Raw genomic sequence first — 20,791 nt, 5'->3', positions numbered from 1 at the left:
ACGTCATTTTTCAAAGCAAGAATGACTTGCTACATTATCGAAAATCATTTTTGCATCTACTGCATTATACTTTCAATCCTTCCAAACACTTCTCTGCTGGTGCAGTCATTTCTTGAACAGTCAATGACTCCCTGATGTTCACGCATCTCTCTCTCAGACGTTCCTTTCCCTCCAGTCATTCTATTTCCAATTAGATTCTTGTCACCTCCCTTGCTTCCAACCATCTCCATCTCCCATATGTGTCCTGACATATCTCCCTCTTACCCCTGCTTCTTGCTCTCTCCCCTACAACTCCCACCTACAGCCCCCCAAGCACTATAGGTAATGAGACAAACTGCTACAGACTGTGGATGGGATCCTGCTCTTGCAACAACACCAGCTTCAGCATACAGGAGCCGGATGTTTTTCATGGCCAGAGGATCATAGAAAGAGCAGCATGGAGCAGAGAGAGTAACAGTCTCTCGCCAGCAAATGCCGAGTCCTTAGTTGGAAAAAACACAATGCCATCTTGCTCTAATTGAGCCACGCCAGCATTGCCAGATTTCCAAAACTGGTTTCCCATCAGCAGCAAAGAGCTTGGAGGGACATAAAATGTGATATGGTAGTTGCAAAAAAGATTTTGCACCATGTGCATAGCGATGTTTGCAGATCGTGTTTTCTTTTTCTCTCTAAATACACAAGCATTTCCTCCAGTCCCCCTATTTTGTCCCCTTTCCCAGACCCCCATCACCCATTTACGTCCCCCTGCTGCTCCTGATTCCATCCACCTACTACCCACATGTTTCATTTACCAGATCCTTCCTCCCCCATCTGGTTGCATCTGCCCTCCATCCCTCCCCATTATCACCTTCCTTATCAGATTCCAGCACCGGTATCTTTGCATTCCCACTTACCACCCTCCTAGCTGTCTCCACCTTCGCTCTCCCCTCCCCCCACCTGGCTCCATCTACCTTTTTTGTTGCTTGCCTCTGTCTCCCAGCTCCGCCTCTGTCTCCCAGCTCCACCTCTCCCCCTCTCCTACCTGGCTCCATCTGCCTGTCATGCTTCACCTGTCGTAGGTCCACCAATCACCTACTGGCCTCTGACTCACCCCTCCCTCGCTCCTCTTTATACAAGCTATTCTCCTCCCTCAGTTTTGCTGCAAGATTTCAAACCAAAACGTCCACAATTCCTTCAGCAAAGAGCTCCCAGAGATGCTGCCCGACTTGCTGAGTTCCTCCAGCAGATTGTTTCTTGCTCCAGATTCCAGCCTCTGCAGTCTCTTGTGTCTCCAATAAAGCAGTTTTTGGGTACAATGTTGGTCCTGCGAACGTAAGAAATAGGAGCAGAAGTAGGCCATCTGGCCTGTCGAGCCTGCTCTGCCATTCAATAAGATCATGGCTGATCTAGCCGTGGACTCAGCTCCACCTCCCCATAACCCTTAATTCCCCTACTATTGCAAAAAATCTAACTGTTTCTTAAATGTATTTGATGAGGTAGCCCCTACTGCTTCCGTGGGCAGAGAATTCCACAGATTCAATTATTGCTGCAATTATTCAAGTAATGTCTGATCTGCTCCTTCACACAGATGAGTTCAAGACCTTTCTGAAGAAGTTGCCGACTGAGTATTTCCTGAACACCTCCACTATCCTTCAGCTCTGGACGATGGACTTCAGTCTCCAGCACCGCTACGAGCAACTGGAGGCCAGTCTGAAGGTGCTCTTCACCAAGGCGCAGAAGACTGTCCGAAAGCTCTTCAGCCTAAGTAAGCGCTGCCAGAAACAACCAAAATTCGTCCTCCCCAGAGAAAGGTACATGATATTCACACCCAGCAAAACATAGTAACTAAATACTCTTGTGTCCACTCTTGACTCGCTATTGAAGTTTGAGGGACTTGGCTTTGCAGCATAATACAAAGCTGGAAAAATAGACGATTCAGGCCTCAGGAATGAATGGTTGGTGCCAGGGAACAGATCTGATAATATTAAATAATTCCTTAAAGTAATAAGAATTCAAAGGTATTTATTTACTTTCATAGGAATTATACATAGCATAATAAATATCCTCTACCAACAACTGCATTATTAATGGTATTATACTGCAATATATGTAGTATTAACTGATAATTATTCATATATGAGACTTGGAAGTAAAAAAGAATCTTTGAAACTATGCTGCATCATAGTTTATGAGCAAGAGGAGAGAGGTTTGCCAGATCTTGTCACATTTTGAAATTTCTATTTTAACCAATTTCATTTTGTAAATTTTGGTTACGTTTTCATTCTGGTTACATGAAAATACACTTGTTTCAAAGTATTTCCTCATCCAAATCTTAGCTTATAGTTTTAAGGGCATACTGTCCCAAACCTTAACTCTGATTCTCTAATTTTCCCAACTATAGTTGGACCCAGTAAAATGTATTGCTTTGTTGAATCTCTTATCAGCTTGTTTTATGGTTATGAAGTAACTTTGAACTATGTTCTAGTCTGCAGGGCTGGTTAAGTAGGTAGAAAAGAAGTACATGGAATTCATTCCAGAGAAGTATAAGGTAATGCATTTGAGGAGGGCAAGGGAATCGATGATAAATGGTAGGATATTATGAAAAATGCTTCCAATACATCTTTGAAGGCAGCAAGAGAAGTAGGTAAGGTGGTTAAGAAGGCACGTGGGACTTGGTTGAGTGAAGAGGTCATGCTAGAGTTGCACAAAGCAATTGTTAGGCAACAGCTGAAGTATTGTGTGTGTGTGTGATCTGGTCACTACTTTAGAGGAAAGTTGCAAGTGGCACTGCAGAAGGTGCAGAGATGCAGAGGAGATTCATGAGGATGCTGGAGAATTGGAGTTATGAGGACTGGGGTTGTTTTCTTTGGAACACAGGAAGCTGAGGAGAGCATTAGTTGAAGTGTATAAAGTTATGAGAGGCAAGACAGGGTGAACAGGAAGGACCTATTTCTTTTAGCAGAAAAAACAATAACTAAGTGGTGGAGATTTAAATTAATTAATTGATGGATTAGGTGGGAGTTGAGGATTTTGTTTTCCCAATTTGAAAAATGAGCATCTAGAACTCATTGCCTGAAAGGGAAGCTCTCTCAACATTTAAGAAATTCCAGAATTGCCACAGCCAACTAAGTTTTTGACTAAGATTTAAGATGTGGCATAAATCCATTTTTGACCAATTCTCTCCCCCCCCCCCCCCCCCCCATAGCAGTTATTTTTATTGTCCTATACTATTTTTATGGTTGACAGAACAAGCTCCAGTGGGTGCATGGTCAATGGCTGCTTCTGCGTTCCCATATGACTACATTATCATCAAAGGTTCCTTGATTGGAGTTCCTTTTTAGTTAAGCTATCCTCCTGATGGAAGCTCACTTAATGAACTATCACACAAAGTCATCGTCAAAGGGAGATGCTGTTCGGAAACAGGCCCTTCGGCCCACCCTGTCCACATTGACGATCAACAAACCTGAGGGGCAACTTTTTCACCCAGAGGGTGGTCAGCATATGGAATGAGCTGCAGAGGCCTTTCAGCCCACTGAATTCACACCGATCATGAACAACCCATCTTTTATTCTCCCCACATTCCTATCAGCTCCCCCCCCCTCCGAATTCTACCACTCACCTACACACTAGAGGCAATTTACAGTGGTTGAGGCAGGTACATTAACAACACTTAAAAGGTACTTGGACAGTTACACGGACAGGAAAGATTTAGAGGGATATAGACCAAATGTGGGCAAGTGGGGCTAGCTTAGATGGGAATCTTGGTCAGCACGGATCAGTTGGGCTGAAGGGCCTGTTTCCATGCCGTATGACTATCCCATTGACACTAATCCCATATTAATCCCATTTTTTTTATTCTACTTGCATTTCTCTTATGGAATATGGACACCAGTGTTGAGCACAGTATTCTGAGCGGTCTAAACCTGGTAACAGCTTGTCAGCAGGTGAGGTCCACAGCAGCCTGTCCTCAAGCCTCACTTTTTGAAGGTTAGAAGCAGGGACTGAAGGAACGTGTGACAGCCATGTCCTGCATGCTTCACAAGGCTTGCGTTGGGATGAGCCATCATGTTTTGATGTGAAACACATTACACCACCAACTTCCATCTCCGAGTCAGGAAGTGAACCTGAAGAGTCACGAGGAGGCACAGCACAGAAACAGGCCCTTCAGCCCACTGAATTCACACCGATCATAAACAACCCGTCTTTTATCCTCCCCCACAGTCCCATCAGCTCCCCCCAAATTCTACCACTCACCTACACACTCGAGGCAATTTACAGTGGCCAATTAACCTACCAACCCGCATGTCTTTGGGATGTGGGAGGAAACTGGAACACCTGAAGGAGACCCATGCGATAACAGAGAAAACCTGCAAACTTCTCATGGACAGCATCTGAATCCAGGCCTCTAGTGCTGTGGGGCAGTGGCTCTACTGGCTGTGCCACTGAAATAAAGCAATTTTAACAAGGTTTGTTTGTGGTACAGTGGTACAGCTAGTAGAGCCACTTCCTCACAGCACCAGAGACCTGAACTTGATCCTGACCATCAGTGCTGTCTGTGTGGTGTTTGCAGATTCTCCCTGTGACCATGTGGGTTTCCTCTGGATGCTCTGATTTCCCCCTGTGTCCCAAAGACATGTAGGTTGGTAGGTTAACTGGCCACTGTTTTAACGAGGTCAAAATTTGTCTCCTCCAAACTTCACCTCACATGAATTAATCATAGTTTGGGACTGTGATGGTGACTGCACTACCTTGCAGAAAAGTCTTTGACCTTTTATCAATGCAAAGCCATCTGTGAAATAAATTTAACAGCTGCATGATAAAGTCACTTGGTTGGGGTGGTCTATTGCCTCTATCACACATTTTTTAGGGGTCGACATGCTTCCAAGTTCAATTTTAACATGACGCGCTTTCCAACATTGTGCCGATGTTAAATTATAACCACACACACGCTCACAGAAAGTAGCTTGGAGCCAGTGTCAGAGGAAAAAATATGTTCTGGTGGTACATTTGCATCTAATGTCCAACAAAACGCAGATCTGCCGATCCCAAGATAACCCCAGACAAGCAGATCTTGTCTTTCATCAATACTTAAATGTGTGCAATGTGATTCTTACTCAGGAGCACAAGGTCTGACATCAGTCAGGCTTCCTGTTTCCTGCACTGTATTTTCCTTGGTTCGTCATGTTCCCAAGGTCAAATCTGCCTACCTCCCTGGAAATGTTGTATGTAGCGAATGATTGTTCACTAATTGAGTGATACTGTACGTATTCCTTGTTTGCAGTCACACATCAGTCAGTAATACAGTGAGCTCCAGTATTCAATGGAAGCATTGCCTGTCTTTAAACTATTGGTTAATGCCGTGAGCATTGTCCCCTGTGAGTGTTTTGCAGGGTTGTGGAGTTATAATTATAGTCAGACTAATGACTGAGTGGCAGTTTAAAAAAAATGCATAATTTTCCTTAGGAACTGCTTACTGATGAATAATTCATTCTATTTGTACTGATTCTTGGAGCCAGCCTTCCTTTCCCATTGATTATGATGTATTACTGCATATAGTCTTTAAATCTCCCAGCTGCAAGAAGCGAGGCTGCTCTTAACCGCCCAATGGTGCATTTTGCTTCAGGCAGAAATATGAGCTTCCCCACCAACTGCTGGATATTTCCAGCTGTCTCAATAGATCCTATCTCATGAAAATATAGGCCTGGATTTGAGGTGAATTCTCTCTAAGCTAGAGACTTCCTGCAAGGAAGAAGGGGTGGGAGGGCAGGGGTTGAAAAATAAAAACTGGCAAATCTCATCAGTTTGGGAAGTTTGTAAGGGATGTTGCCTGACATTTGTGGAATCCTTGCCATTAAACAGCAAACCTGCCTCAGTGATTAGTATGGGAGACTGACAATGACATTTCAGTGGGCTGTGCAAGTGACAATTGGAATGAAGCCATCTGGGGTTGCAGGAGTGCTATTGAAAAACTTTATTTTATTTATACAGCACAGTAACAGGCCCTTCTGGCCCAACGAGTCCGCGCTGCCTATTTAAACCCATGCTAACCTTTTTGCAATGTGGGAGGAAACTGGAACACCCAGAGGAAACCCACGCAGGCATGGAGAGAACGTACAAACTCCTTCCAGATAGCAGCGGGAATTGAACCCTGACCACTGGCACTGTAATAGCATCACGCTAACCGCTACGCTACCGTGCTGTTCCTTTCCCCACACCCCACACCCTGTTCCAATCCAATCCTTTCAAAATGGAAGTAATTTCTTTGAAGGGGGATTCAGATGACATAATTTAAAAAAAAATAGCAGAGAATAAGAGAAAGTCAAGATGAGTAAAAACTGTGTGGACAATTCACCTTGTGCTGCCTGGCAACTTGGATAGGTAGCCCGGCAACCAGAAGAGGTGAGTGAGCAAGCAGGGGACATTGACAGTGAGTGGAAGTAGTTCAGGAAGCGGCTGGTATTGCTTGGTTACCAGTTGGCACTGACTCCTGCTAGCCTTCCCCCACCAACAACCATAGAAATCCTCTACTCATCACCTGCCCCAGTCTCAGTCCCTGTAAATTCAGCCATCCAACACCTCCTCCAGTTTGACGTTGATCCTCTCTATTTGTCTATTTCATTTCTGAGACCGACGAAGTCTGCCAACAGTTAATTACAAACACTGCATTATCATCCCAACATTTGTGGGTTACTTTTCACTGGTTGTGATCTTGAGCTAATGGTCTTGCCCTTGCCTGGGACTCGCACGTCCTTTTTAATCGATGTATTGCAATTGCTTCTGGCAACCCTGCAGAACTTTGACTGAATGATGCTTTCATTATGCTCGCTAATACCTTCCATTGTCTCCCTCAGTACCTGGTCCAGGCAATGCTGATCTTCATTCCAACTTACCAAGTGCACTGTCCTTGATAATTTCTTATAATAATTGGATTTCCTTCCCCTCATGAACATTTGCAGAAACTAATAGCTAAGTAATTCTATTGCTTTGTCTTAAATCTCAATTATTCCACCACTTTTATCTTTGAATGATTTGAATGCCTCCCTAACCACTTATTTGCAATGTGAGTTGAGAAATGTTCATTACTGTGGTAAATGTTCCTTGGTACATTCTTTCATGAAAACCTTTTCAACCATTTCTTAACATTTTATTGTACTGTTTTTCTGTTCCTCACAGGCTTTGTGTGGCAGGCCATAATCTGCTGCCAAAATATTGACGAGGATAATGGGGCTTGTTGTTAGTTATGTATAAATGGTACAGCAACTTTAGGCGAGGAGCAGACATGAGGTTAACTGCAAATATCCAAAATCCACTGTCTGATTTTTGGCACGACAGCTTTGTTTGCTTCCTGAAAGCAGGCATCCCGCTGTTTGGCTCACCACAGCCATGCATTGAAAGTCTTGCAGCTGCATGCCAATCCCACCACAGATAAATAAGGCTAGTAAAATTAATGCAAAAAAAATTACAATATAGTTGAAAATCAACCCATCCAGCATGAACATTTAACTATTACATGTATGGGATCATTTCCAATTTTCTACATTTCTTGTAGATTATAAAAGGTTTTAATTTTTTTAAAATCCCATTCTCCTTTTTAGTCTCTTTTTCTTCAATCCTTTTCCTGGATTTTTTTGTCTTTCAGTGCCTGATTTGACATCAAATTCACCTCCTTTAATTCACCCTCCAGATCTTCATTGTGCTTGTGTCTAGTATGTTCAGATCTCAGGTTCCCTCTTTCCCTTCTTCCACTGGTATCTGCTCACACTATTAGCAATGTTTTGATCTGAAGATTGCACAAACTGACAAATGGCAGGTAACATTAGATATTCTTCTGCAGCAAAACCTGGTTCACTATGTTTTGATTTTGCATCTTTCTCTTCATTTTAACTGCAACATTCTGTTGCATTGAAAACCTGTCCAGTTAAAGAATGAGGTGGGGTTCTTAACTGCCCCGACCCCACCCTACCACTCCCTTTCCCAAACCCATTGGAACAAGAAATGAGCTAGCCCAGAAAGACTTGTTGAAATTCTCTTCCGTGGCTTTGTTAGCAATAGGCTTGAGTAGTTGAATGTTCTTCTGGTTGGCCTGCTGCACTCCATCATCTCGAGTTCATCCTAAACTTCTGCCCATAAACCCAAACAGGTCCAAAGTCCCATTTACCAAACAATTTTCTGCTTCCGGTCTCAGTGGCTCAATATTAAACATTGCATCCTCAGATTTATCCATGACCATACTCTTCCCCATGTCTGTAATCTTCTCCAGCCTTTCAATTTTCTGAAGTATCTGTTTCCCTCCAGTCCTGGCCTCTTTTACACATTCAATGTTCCTATTTTCCTACTGGGGTCTGTGTCATCAACTATCTGTCCTCCGGGTTCTGGAATTCCCTTCTTCTCTTTACAGTAACCCTTTAAAATTGACCTTGACCCTCCTTTTGGTCACTTGTTCTAATCTGTTGATGTGCCTCAGTGTTAAACTTAATCCAGGTTAAGGGCTCTTTTCTGAGAGAAAACATTAAATATGCTATATGTTTGCAAGTGGCCATTGTTGAGCCTAATTTTAACATTTTCTGTTTGGGCTTGGTATTGTGCCATTGGTTGGGATTTTGCTACTTACGAGTTGGGAAATGAATTTCACATGAAAGAATTATAAGTCTGCGGCAGTTTAAGGGACTGTTGGATTACTTTTCCAGTTGCTTGTACTACTTGTCTACTTAAAAGAGGAAGGTAGGTTATGTCCAAATCAGGATAGGGAGATCCCACACTCATCCAGCCCCTCTTTCCATTCTGCGAAGAAGCAATATGTTTCTCCACAAAGTAACCAGAGGAGGTTACATTGCATGGGTCAGAGAGAATCAATCCCTCAAAGTGGGGACCACAAGAAGCAGAAATAGAAGTAGAGAATAAAGGAAAGAGTGTGACAGCAGGATTGTGGAAATTCAGCACTACAAACAGCTGAGATAAAATAAATTAGCAGAATGCAAAGTAAAGAAGAAGGTAGCCCATGAAAACAGGTTGAGGTAGCTCATAGTTAAGGGTCCCTGAATTATGCTGTCTGATCTCCAAGAGATGTATGCCTTTGTAATTCCTGAGAAGTGGAGATGAAGGATGTGAGGAAAGCAAAAAGGTGCAGAACAATTGCTGGGGTATTGTACATGGGAGCGGAGGTGCAAAAGTAAAGAGTCTAAAACTAGAAACAGTAGCTTGAAGTATAAGCTAAAGAGTAATGATACACCACTGTATAGAAATAGTTAGGGTACTGTGATAGCTTGGAGTATTCTGTTGGAGAAGTGATTAAAGTTTCAGAGAGCATGTAATGCAGATTATCAGAGGATGTAATGATAATGAGAGAGAGGGAAGATGGGATTATGAATGGAGACTAAAAAAATGGTCAGATTTGATCAACTAAGAACAGAAGAGGTAGACAGAGAATTATCAGAGATCACAGAAGGTTGTGATAGATTGAATGGGGAGAGACTGTTTCCTCTGGGTGAGCAGTTAATGGTCAAAGGCCATCAACTGAACAAACTGGTGGAATAAATGGAAGCTGGGTGTGATCCCTTTACACAGATTTCTTGCAATGTGGAATGCTTTGCCATAGATAGTGTTACGTCTGAAATCAACACAAATCAAAGGAAATTTAAGTAAATACTTGAAGCAGAGAAAGATACAAGAGCAGGAAAAAGGGCAGGACAGTGGGATTAATTCGGAGTACCCCAACAAAGATCCAGCACATTCATCAAGAGCTTAAAAAGCTTTCTTTTGTAATGTATTTTTCTATGTCTCTCTGGAATGTTCAAAGCTCAGTTTGTACATTTTATTTATCTCTTGTTTGTAATAACTCATTGCTTCTGACTGCCTAGACTCTTGACAACCCGTGGGACAGTGCTCAGACATGCACTCCCCGTAATAGCTGTTCTCTACTATCAGTGCTCCTGCATCATGTCTGCATCTTCCTTTAATTATACACTGTGCCTCATTTCACAGATGGATTGCAAATAACCCTTGAAATTTGGATTATAATTATTGTAACATCTTAATGTTTTAATTTGACTGAGTTGCTGTTACCATTCACCCTTGCATCCAGTGATGTCGTTCTGCATTATGTACACTGTCCGATCCCACCATTCTGACGTGAGCACCATAACCTTCCAAATGATTTGAACTAAACAAAACATAATCAATGAAGTAAGTACCGTGCAGCTGCCCTGTCTCTTCAATTACTTCAACACTTCCACATTGTTCTCTTTGCTGGTGAGCTCTGAATAAAATTAAGACCTCTATTTCAGTTCAAACTGAGAAGGATCCATTAACCAAAGAGGCTGAGTGCCCAGCCCAGGACTTTTATTACTGACGACTATGTCGTGCTCTTTGGAGCCTGTTCATGTGACCACACCCAAAAACAATAAATCAATCATCTGACAGTGTGAAGGACCGGGCTCCCTCCAGCCACTCATCATCTTTGAAACCCACAGAGAAGTTGTCTGGATTTTCTCTCTGCTCCTCTCAGCTGGGTTGCTGGTGTTAACCTCAGTACCCTGACAAAGGGATCGAGGAACTGGCCAATGTTTTGGCGTGTGTATTGAAGAGGATAGGAGTTTATAAGGATAGGAGCACAGAAGGGAGATGCTGTGTTTGAGGGAGCTTGTGTACAAGTGATTAGATGAATGAAGGAAGTGCAGTCAGATTTCACGCATAGGAATTAGGAACGGGTAGAGACCACTTAGCCCTTCAAGTCTATTCCATCATGGCTGAACTAACTGTAACCTCAACCCCACATACCCACCTACTCATGGTAACCTTTCACCCCCTTGCTTATCGAGAATCTATTGAATTCTGCCTTAAGAATATTCAAAGACTCTACTTCCACCACCCTTTAAGAAAGAGAGTTCCAAAGACTCATGACCCTCTGAGGGAAAAGGTTTTGCTTATCTCTGTAATAAATGGGAAACACCCTATTTTTTAAACATTGACTCCCAATTCTAGCTTCTCCTGCAAGAGGAAACATCTCCTTTGCACCCATCCTGTCAAGACTCCTTAGGATCTTCTATTTGAAGTCCCCTCTCACGCTTCCAAACTTCAACCAATACAAGCCTAGCTTGTCCGACTTTCTTGGTAAAACAACCCACTCATTCCAGAATGTCGGAAACACAATAGATTGCAGGTGCTGGAGTCTGGAGCAACAAACAATCTGCTGGAGAAACTCAGCAGGTCAAACAACATCTGTGAGAGGGAAGGAATTGTCCAGGAATATTGTCCAGAATATTTCTTGGTTTGGTTGTAAAAGTTTCTGTTGCCTCAATCTTTTCTGGGTATGGAATTTATAGGACTTCCCCTGTTTACAAATACTAGATTGAAAGCCCAATAGATTCAGATCTCATATCACTATAGGGAAGGTCATAGAGGCATGGAGTGATACAGTGCAGAAACAGGGCTGTCAGCCCACCGAGACAATGCTGACTATTAACACCAGTTTAGACTAATCCTAAACTAATCCCACTCTGGTGTTCTACATCGGAAAATTATGATCTGCCGCATTAGCAATGAGACAGTGGGACATAGATGGGATGCAAAACTGGGCTGAGAAGTGGCAGATGGAGTTCAACTCAGATAAGTGTGAAGTGGTTCATTTTGGTAGGTCAAATATGATGGCAGAATATAGTATTAATGTTAAGACTCTTGGCAGTGTGGAGGATCAGAGGGATCTTGGGGTCCAAGTCCATAGGATGCTTAAAGCAGCTGCACAGGTTGACTCTGTGGTTAAGAAGGCATACAGTGTATTGTCCTTCATCAATCGTGGAATTGAATTTAGGAGCCGAGAGGTAATGTTGCAGCTATACAGGACCCTGGTCAGACCCCAGTTGGAGTACTGTGCTCAGTTCTGGTCACCTTAGTACAGGAAGGATGTGTAAGCCATAGAAAGGGTGCAAAAGAGACTTACAATGATGTTGCCTGGATTGGGGAACATGCCTTATGAAAACAGGTTGAGTGAACTCGGCCTTTTCTCCTTGGAGTGACGGACGATGAGAGGTGACCTGATAGAGGTATATAAGATGATAAGAGGCATTGATTATGTGGATAGTCAGAGGCTTTTTCCCAGGGCTGAAATGGTTGCCACAAGAGGACGCAGGTTTAAGGTGCTGGGGAGAAGGTACAGAGGAGATGTCAGGGGTAAGTTTTTTACTTAGCGAGTGGTGAGTGCATGGAATGGGCTGCTGGCAATGGTGGTGGAGGCGGATACGATAGGGTGTTTTAAGAGACTTTTGCATAGGTACATGGAGCTTAGAAAAAGAGGGTTATGGTAAGCCTAGTAATTTCTAAGGTAGGGACATGTTCGGCACAACTTTGTGAGCCGAAGGGCCTGTGTTGTGCTGTAGGTTTTCTATGTTTCTATGAGACCCATTTTACCTGCACACTGCCCCACTTCACTTCCAACAACATCCCACCTTATTTTGCTATGATGGGCAGTGCATACACCAGTTGCTGATAAATTCATTTTCTGTGCACCCATTGTCATGAATAAAAGGTTAAAAAAAAGTATGCAATATTTTCAACTTGACTATCCCCAATTACCCCTACCCTCGCCTTTCTCCAAATTCCCCACATCCCCACCACCAGACCATTAAAAGTCCAGTACCTGCCAGGCTTCTTGAAGTAAGTGGAAGCAAATGATGCAAATATGCAAAGCCCAGGCCGACAGGTTCAGTTTATCTCTTCACTGAAAACCTCTGGTGCCCTGCGTGTGAGAGTGCAAACTTGTGTACTTGTTCGTACAAGTCTGTGCACTGTACATCCATGCTTGCACGTGCATTGTTCTATCAATAAAGGCCAGAATAATTGAAGGCTGCCCAAAATCACATTGGTGTTGACTGCTGGGCAAGGAACACCCCCAGTAAGTATTGTGCTCCCTTGTTCATCTTACTCTCACACCCCCTCTCCTCCACCAGCCCCCTCCGTCAACCCCAACTACCATTCTAATTACAACATTCAAATGCTGAAGGTGCCCACAGCTATATACAACATGACCAGTTGCTGTCTTTTCAATTTGCATGTTGGGCCTTGCATTGCTGGTTGGGCCATAGAGTGAAAGACAGCATAAAGGCTTCCTCCAAACTTTGAAGTCCACTGCTTCGAAAATCTCACAAGAAGTGAATGTACTTTGCTATTCTGTTTGGTTTGGCCAAAGATTCTTCAGCTATTTTTTTACTTACAGTAACTTCCTACTCACTGTAGGGTCTCATTGCTAATGGGGCAGATCATGATTGTCCAGTGTGGAACACCAGTGTGGGATTAATTTAAGATTTGTCTAAACTGGTGTAGGAAGAAATCCCTACTACACGGATTTATTTTTAGGGATGGGCAAAGGAGGCAGGGTTTCTCCATGCTCGTAATGATGTCAGTCCCAGGACTTCTACTGTTATCACCAGGTGTCAACACCAAGTGGACCACAGCCAGAACATCAGCTGCATCAGAATGAAGCTTCCTGCACCCTGTCCTGTCCAATGTCTTGAAAGCAAGTGAAATGTGGACTGATACACAGTAATCCAGCCTCTGTATTGCCCCAGTCATGTATCTGATGACCCCAAAAGAGGGAAAAGCACAGCTTATTCTGTTAACCTGACCTCTCCATTCCAAGAACCAACCAACCTCATCACCTTTTTCAAAGAACTTATTGATTTCATGCCATTTACACAGCTTATCAATGGCTTTTTTAAAAACTTTGGACTGCAAAATGGATTGTTACACCAAACTTATTTAACGCACAATCTCTGCAGCTGTCAAAGGCATTTTTACTTTAGCTTAATATTGTTCAAGTCTTACTCTACATTTCAACAGAGCAGCAGTCTCTGCATTGCAGTGCTGTCCACATATGAGAGGACGTGTATCATATCGCTGTGTCATGCTGGGGGATGGATCTGGATCCTACTTCATGTTTGGATGTATATTTGACACCTTGTCCTTATAGACAGGTAGATCCTGTTCTGTTATCTTGCAAGTGCAACATAAAAATTGGACCCATTTGCACATGTATTTTTATCCACAAGTTGGACATAAAATCAGTTTAGCATAAAATGGTGTAGGTTGCACTTATGATCACTCCAGGGTGAAATTGCACCCATCTAGAAATTGGCCTGAGTACTTCCAGATGTAATTCACCATAGTGCAGCTATTTTCCTGGCTCACCAGAGGCCATATGAATAGCATTAGGTCTTTCAGCTCTCACAACCAGAATCCACCATGCAATCAATCAGATCATGCTGCTCAGTATCCTAATGTCATCTTCTGCCCCAGTTCTGAGCTCCTTGATATCCATGTCCATCAAAAGAATTCCCTTCATGGTTTAAAATGGACTCCCTGTTTTAACAGTTTTGGGAGGAAAGTGGCATGCATCATCAGGGACCCCCCACCATCCAGGCCAGGCCCTCTTCTCGATGTACCATCAGGCAGGAGGTACAGGGGCCTGAAGGCCCACACATCAAGGTTCAACAACAGCCTCTTTCCCACTGACATCCAGTTTTTGAACCAACCTGAAAAAACTTAACACTCCCTTGGATTATATATTTTTTTTCTCTTTCTCAATCTTACACTAGTGTCTGTTTATTTTGCACACATTATTTTTGTCTAAGTAGTGTAGCGGTCAGCGTAACGATCACCAGCGATCCGGGTTCAATTCCTGCCACTGTCTGTAAGGAGTTTGTATGTTCTCTCCGTGTGTCTGCGTGGGTTTCCTCCGGGCGCTCCGGTTTCCTCCCACATTCCAAAGACGTACAGGTTAGGAGTCGTGGGCATGCTATGTTGGCGCCGGAAAAGTGGCGACACTTGCGGGCTGCCCCCAGAACACTCAACGCAAAAAGATGTATTTCACTGTGTGTTTCGATGTACATGTGACCAATAAAGATATCTCTTAACTTAAAAGATTCTGCAGTTGCTGGAATCTGGAGCACTACACATAAAATGCTGGAGGAACTCAGCAGGTCGGGCAGCATTCCCTCATTTCCGTGGCCCCCTCAACCTTTCTCTTTCCCCTCCCCCGACATCGCAGCCTGCCCATCACCTCCATCTGGTTCCCCACCTCCTTCCCTTTATTCCATTGTCTACTGTCCTCTTCTTCAGCCCTTTGCCTCTTCCACCTATCACCTCCGAGCTTCTCACATCACTCCCTTTCATCCCCCACTCACCTACCTCCCTTTCACTTGGAATCGCCTATCAGCTGCCAGCTTGTGCTCCTTCCCTTCCCCCCGCCTTTTCATTTTGGCTTCTGCCCTCTTCCTTTCCAGTCCTGATGAAGGGTCTCGACCTGAAATGCTGACTGTTTATTTCCCTCCATAGATGCTGCCTGACCTGCTGAGGTCCTCCAGCATTTTGTGATTATGTTAATTTAAGTTTATGTTTGTCTTTGTCCTTGTCCTGTGCTGCTGCTGCTGCAAAACAAAAGCTCATATTCATGGCATTTATACCGTGTATGTGTGCCTATGACAACAATAAACTTGGACTTGAGCTCTATCATTCAAGTATAGCTCTATAAACTGAATAATTGTCTCAAGGCTGGTGGAACAGTGTGGCATCCCAGCAGATCTCAGTCCAGTCTTCCTCCAGAGTGTGAGAACAGCAAAGGATTTCCTGGACAGAAGGGCAGGTGCAGGAATCAGAACCAATCCCTCTTTTCCTTTTGAGCCAGACTTTGGTACCCCCTCTGGTTGAGCTTGGTAATGCCACCTCACAGCTCCATGGACCCAAGTTCAATTGTGGTCTTGTGTGGAGTTTGTACTTTTATTCCTGTAACCACATGGGTTTCCCCCAGATACTCTGGTTTCCTCCCACAAAGGGCTGGTTGGTAAGTTAATTGGTTCATGTAAATTATCCCTAGTGCTGGTAGATGTAATGTGAATCAAAAAAGGTTACAGGGAATAAGCGGGGGATTGGGATTGATGGGATCGTTTTGAGAGTTGGCAATAGGCTGATTGGCCTCAATGGCAATAAGAAATACTGGTAATATAAGAAACCAAAAACTTTACTTCGACCATTGATCTAATTAAGCCCTTCCGAATGGCATTGCTATTTACTGGTTCCGCTGTGTCCACATCAGTCAGTGGTCTTAACCCTCCCTGGCTCCCTGCTCTCCTCCAACCCCACAGTACTCCAGTTCCTTGCACGTCTCCAGTTCCAGGCTCTTGCACCTACCTGATTTTAATCTCTCCGCCATCGGCAGCCGTGCATTTGGCGGGGTCGTGGCCTCTATCGCGATCCCTTAAACATCCTTCCCTCTGGAAAACAAATAAAACTGAAGGCACTGGAATCTGAAACAAAAACGTTGCAAGAACTCAGCCAGTCAAGTAGCATCTGTAGAAAGAGAAACCTGTCAGTGTCTTGGGTCAGGGATCCTTGCTCAGAAATATAGGTGTTCTGAGGAAGGTCCCTGACCCAAAACGCTGACTGATCCTGATCCAAAGCTCTTTCCACAGATGCTACTCGATTGGCTGAGTTGTGCCAGAATTTCTGTTTCTGGTTTCCTCTGCACATTCTAGATGTCTTTCTCAATCATCTCCTTCAAATGTTTGTTCGTATCTGCCTTAATACATGGCTCAGAGTAAACTACTATTGAATGACGTTCCTTGAGGACAAATTGGACCATTTTGCGGTGTTAAGGAGCTATACCAATGCGAGTTGTTGTTAGAGTGGTGTGCACCATTGTAGGTGAAGAATCCTTCCTTTCCAGCTTAACATGGTGGGTGTTCGGTTTGTGTTTCCTCTCTGCAGGGCCATGACCTATTGGCTTAACCGCGTCCAGTCCTTCCTGTACTGCACTGACAATGGCCTGGCTGGGATCTTCTCGGAGGAGACCCGGAGCTGCACCTGCCCCTATGACCAGCTGAGCTGCCAGAAGGCCATCCCGTGCGTGGTGGGCGAGGGGACGTCGTGCGTGGTGTGCGCCGCCGACAACCGCACCCGCTGCGGTGGCTGCAACGAGGGCTACATGCTGGCCCAGGGGGTCTGCCGGCCGGAGGTGGCTGACTCCACCGAGCAGTACATTGGTTTTGAGACCGAGCAGGACCTGCGGGACATGGAGATCAGGTACCTGCTGCAGAAGCGCGACAGCAAGATCATAGTGCCGGCCATCTTCATCAGCAACGATATGCGCCTCAACAGCTGGTTCGATCCCTCCTGGAGGAAGCGTATGCTCCTCACACTGAAGAGTAACAAGTACAAGACCAACTTTGTCCATATGATCTTGGGCATGACCATACAAATCTGTTTGACTAAAAACAGTACCTTGGAACCAGTGCTGGCTATCTATGTGAATCCATTTGGAGGTAGTCACTCGGAGAGCTGGTTCATGCCCGTAAACGAAGACAGCTACCCAGACTGGGAGAGGACTAAGGTGGATGTGCCTCTTCAGTGTTACAACTGGACCCTGATGCTGGGCAACAAGTGGAAGACCTTCTTTGAAACGGTCCACATCTACTTGAGGAGCCGCATCAAGTCCAACGGCAACGAGAGCCTGTACTACGAGCCGCTCGAGTTCATTGACCCCTCCAGGAACCTGGGCTACATGAAGATCAGCCACGCCCAGGTGTTCGGCTACAGCATGCACTTCGACCCTGACGCCATTCGGGACCTGATCCTGCAGCTGGACTACCCGTACACCCAGGGCTCGCAGGACTCTGCCCTGCTGCAGCTGCTGGAGATCCGAGACCGAGTGAACCGGCTCTCCCCCTACAGCCACCAGCGGCTCGACCTCTTCACCTGCCTGCTCCGTCATCGGCTGAAGCTGACCACTAGTGAGGTGGTCAGAATCCAAGCCTCCCTCCAGGCGTTCAATGCCAAACTCATCAACTCCGTCGAAAATGAAACCACCAAATTATGCAGTTAACTGCCAGCACCCCTCAATGCCAGGGATGAGAATGGGGATTCTTTCTTTGATGTTCTTTTGTGTACAATTTGTTTGATTTAACCACAGATTTCCCCATGCAACAAGCACCGGTCTTTATTCTCTATGTTAGTGTTGGTGAAGCGCCACATCACAGGAGCAAACTAATGGCCAGAAGCCCTTTGACTAACCAGCCTCTTCAGCGTGCGCCTGAATATCCAACCAATATAGCTGCCCTATCTCGTTTCCAGGACTCTGGTAAAGCAAGCGCAAATATTGCACCATGCTCCCTCCCAGATGGGAACTATAAACACCGAACAGTAGCCAGGGCCAGGAGTAATGCATTGCACCCATTATATTTTTTAACAATGTGGTGCTTAAAAATGACACTGACCATAATGACGTTCTTGACCCATGTTCCTGTAGCAAACACCAGCGCAGAAACAAAATGGTATGAGCTGATGCATTTTCTTTTTCGTTGTATAATTATTTTAATAATAATCGGTGTTGAAGGACTAATGTTTTTCAATGGTATTGTTTTTACTGTACATGAAAGCCTTGCGTGCTGTGGTTGCTCAGTAATGTTTCCTTTTTCTAGGTGAGACCAGTCGTGGTGCAAAGTGCTCTAGAGTCGGACACAAAGGCGCCTTTTTGTCCTTTTGTTTGGGCAGGGTGAGGGTGGAGGGGAGGGGAAGGGTGGGGTGCAGGGGGGAGGGGTCCTGAGGTGCGTTGACTGGCTCGGGCCACTTGTCTACAGGGCAACTGTAGATAATTTTGGAGAAACTCCACACAGTAACCATTCCCTGCTCTGCTGATGTTCCCCTCAGGTTGTGTTAAACAGAGCAGAATCACAGAAAGTGAGATCAGTATAATAATACCAGGTAAAATGTACAAAAGTGTGGCACTTTTAGGAATCGATGGAATGCAAACAACCCTTTTTCAGAGCGGGGAGGGTAGGAAATAGTGCAGTGCCACAGCTTACTGGCAGCTTCAACTATCCATAGACTATGGTGATTCAGAGGGAAGCCAAGAGGCCCATCAAGCCTGGGCTAACTCTTTAAAATAACTAATTAGTCCCTGTTCTTTCTCTAACACTGACATGAAAAATTTGCATATTTTTATCCAATCCCCTTTTCATAACAGCACACACCATTAATAAAAATGTTTCTTATCAAACACGGCTCTTTTGCTAGTTATCTCAATGATCAGTGAAAACTCCAGTCTGTAAAAGGTTCAGCAGGTTGAGGCATGTTGTAATGACCTCGTCCCCCCTTTTTGGTGGAATCTCGATTAGAGACATTTCAGGATAGCTGGAATGTTAACCTGTCCATGCTGGTATGATGTGGTGCTCTCGTGGGTTGTCTTGGATGTAAGATTTCATTTTTTGTTTCAAAGGAACAGGTCTTGTGCAAAGGAACAGGTCTTGTGCACACAGCCTCCCAGTTTGTACTGGCAATCCCACTGCGGAAGAGTAATCGGACAAAATATATATGAATTAAAGTCAGGATTAAGAAACTTCTTTATTTTGTGCTGTTGCTATGTTGTGTTTTCCCATTCCGAAGAGGATTTGTTACTTCTTGGTGAAAGAGGAGATGGAATTTGTATTTTGCTGTTGTGGAACACTGTGGACTGTCCCACTTTCAATCTCAGTCAAATCTACCTGCAAATCAAGGACATTACCTGCCTCTTGAAATGACGGGTGACAACACAGTGGAAATGGATCGAAAGCAGCAGATTGAAACAATGGAAGAACTGAAGAACAGGAGGTGAAGTTATCATATAGCAGTCCAGCAAGGTTCAATAGTGGCCCAAGCCCTGCAAAAATCATTAGTGGATTGGTTGGTAAAGTCAAACTTTAGAGGGGCAATATCTATTCAGTGAACAAAAAAAAATGGGTTCACAGACATAAAAGGGATTCTGCTGGTCTTTCTTCAAAGCTGCAATCTGTCTCCTTCCTGCCAAAATAAAATTGCCCAAAACGTATTTAAATATAGATAGTGCCCCTTTAATCTAAATTAAGTTTTCTTTCAATCTCCAGTAGAATGGCCACAAGAGACCGTGATCAGGATTGTGCATGTGGTAATGAAAAGCAAATGACCTGCTCCTCTGATGTTCTTTGCGAATTAAATGATATAGATGTGCAATGCTGTCACTGTATTTTGGGGTGTGCACTGTCTGGTTTCAGGGCCTTAAATCTCCAAAACACTCCTTTGAACGAAAGGACTTGCAGAACTTGGAATATTGAAATCTCCTTAAAAAGTAAAGCCACTTTCACATGAGGCAAAATATTATTTGTAACTTCAAGGGTGGGAGCATTCTTGATTGTTGAATGGTTGTTTAAAGGTGCAGTGCGCTGCCATTTTGTATATTTCTAATGACTGATTCTGGCTCCGTTGTAAATTGAGTGTACAGAACTCGTCTGTATTTGTTTTATTGCTGGTATTATCTAGGATTTGGGCATTTAATTTTTGGTTATTAAATCTGGATGAAAAGTCCACATTTGGAACCCTGGGGATTGCTTTGTGTGTTTGTGTTTCCTTGTGTCCCAGTGTTAGGGTTGAACTGATTCATGGGCCCTGCAGAGAGAAACGGTTACTGCCCTTTATACAAACATGGCACTACAGTGCACTGGACCCAAATTTTACAATGTGTGCCTTGCTAGAGTGTGGGATACTTGGTGTTTCTAAGGCCAAAAGGATAACAGCAGAGAGGGAGATCACTGAGCCTTGGGATCCTAACAATGCAACACTGATTCCAGCTCCATGCTTTCCACCCATAGCCCCATACTCCTTTACTTCAACCACTTACCAATAATATTCCTTTTAAAATATCCATACCTAGAAATCTATCCCTGATCTGCAGCGGTAAATAGCAGCTGCTGTACATTCTATTTTGCTTCAACAATCAGGTTCCTTTAAATCAATGAGACCAAGTGAAGTATGTAACCAC

The 20,791-nt window shown here is 44.1% G+C and overlaps 1 protein-coding gene across 9 annotated transcripts in view; it reads left to right on the top strand.

Annotated features, from left to right (window-relative positions):
- LOC127567860 (BMP/retinoic acid-inducible neural-specific protein 3-like) overlaps positions 1-20,337 on the top strand; it is a 181,313-nt gene extending 160,976 nt beyond the window's left edge. For all 9 annotated transcript variants that reach the window (XM_052011013.1, XM_052011010.1, XM_052011009.1 and 6 more), the window contains 2 exons: positions 1,568-1,790; positions 16,732-20,337. In XM_052011013.1, the coding sequence (XP_051866973.1) occupies positions 1,568-1,790; positions 16,732-17,845 (1,337 nt within the window). In that variant the 3' untranslated portion in view covers positions 17,846-20,337. The remainder of the gene's footprint in view (positions 1-1,567; positions 1,791-16,731) is intronic.
- The last annotated feature ends 454 nt before the right edge of the window (positions 20,338-20,791 follow it).

Source organism: Pristis pectinata, chromosome 3 (assembly GCF_009764475.1).
Source record: "Pristis pectinata isolate sPriPec2 chromosome 3, sPriPec2.1.pri, whole genome shotgun sequence".
NCBI lineage: Eukaryota > Metazoa > Chordata > Chondrichthyes > Rhinopristiformes > Pristidae > Pristis > Pristis pectinata.
The sequence above is the reverse complement of the archived record's forward strand: the minus strand, read 5'-3'. Positions and strand labels throughout refer to the sequence as shown.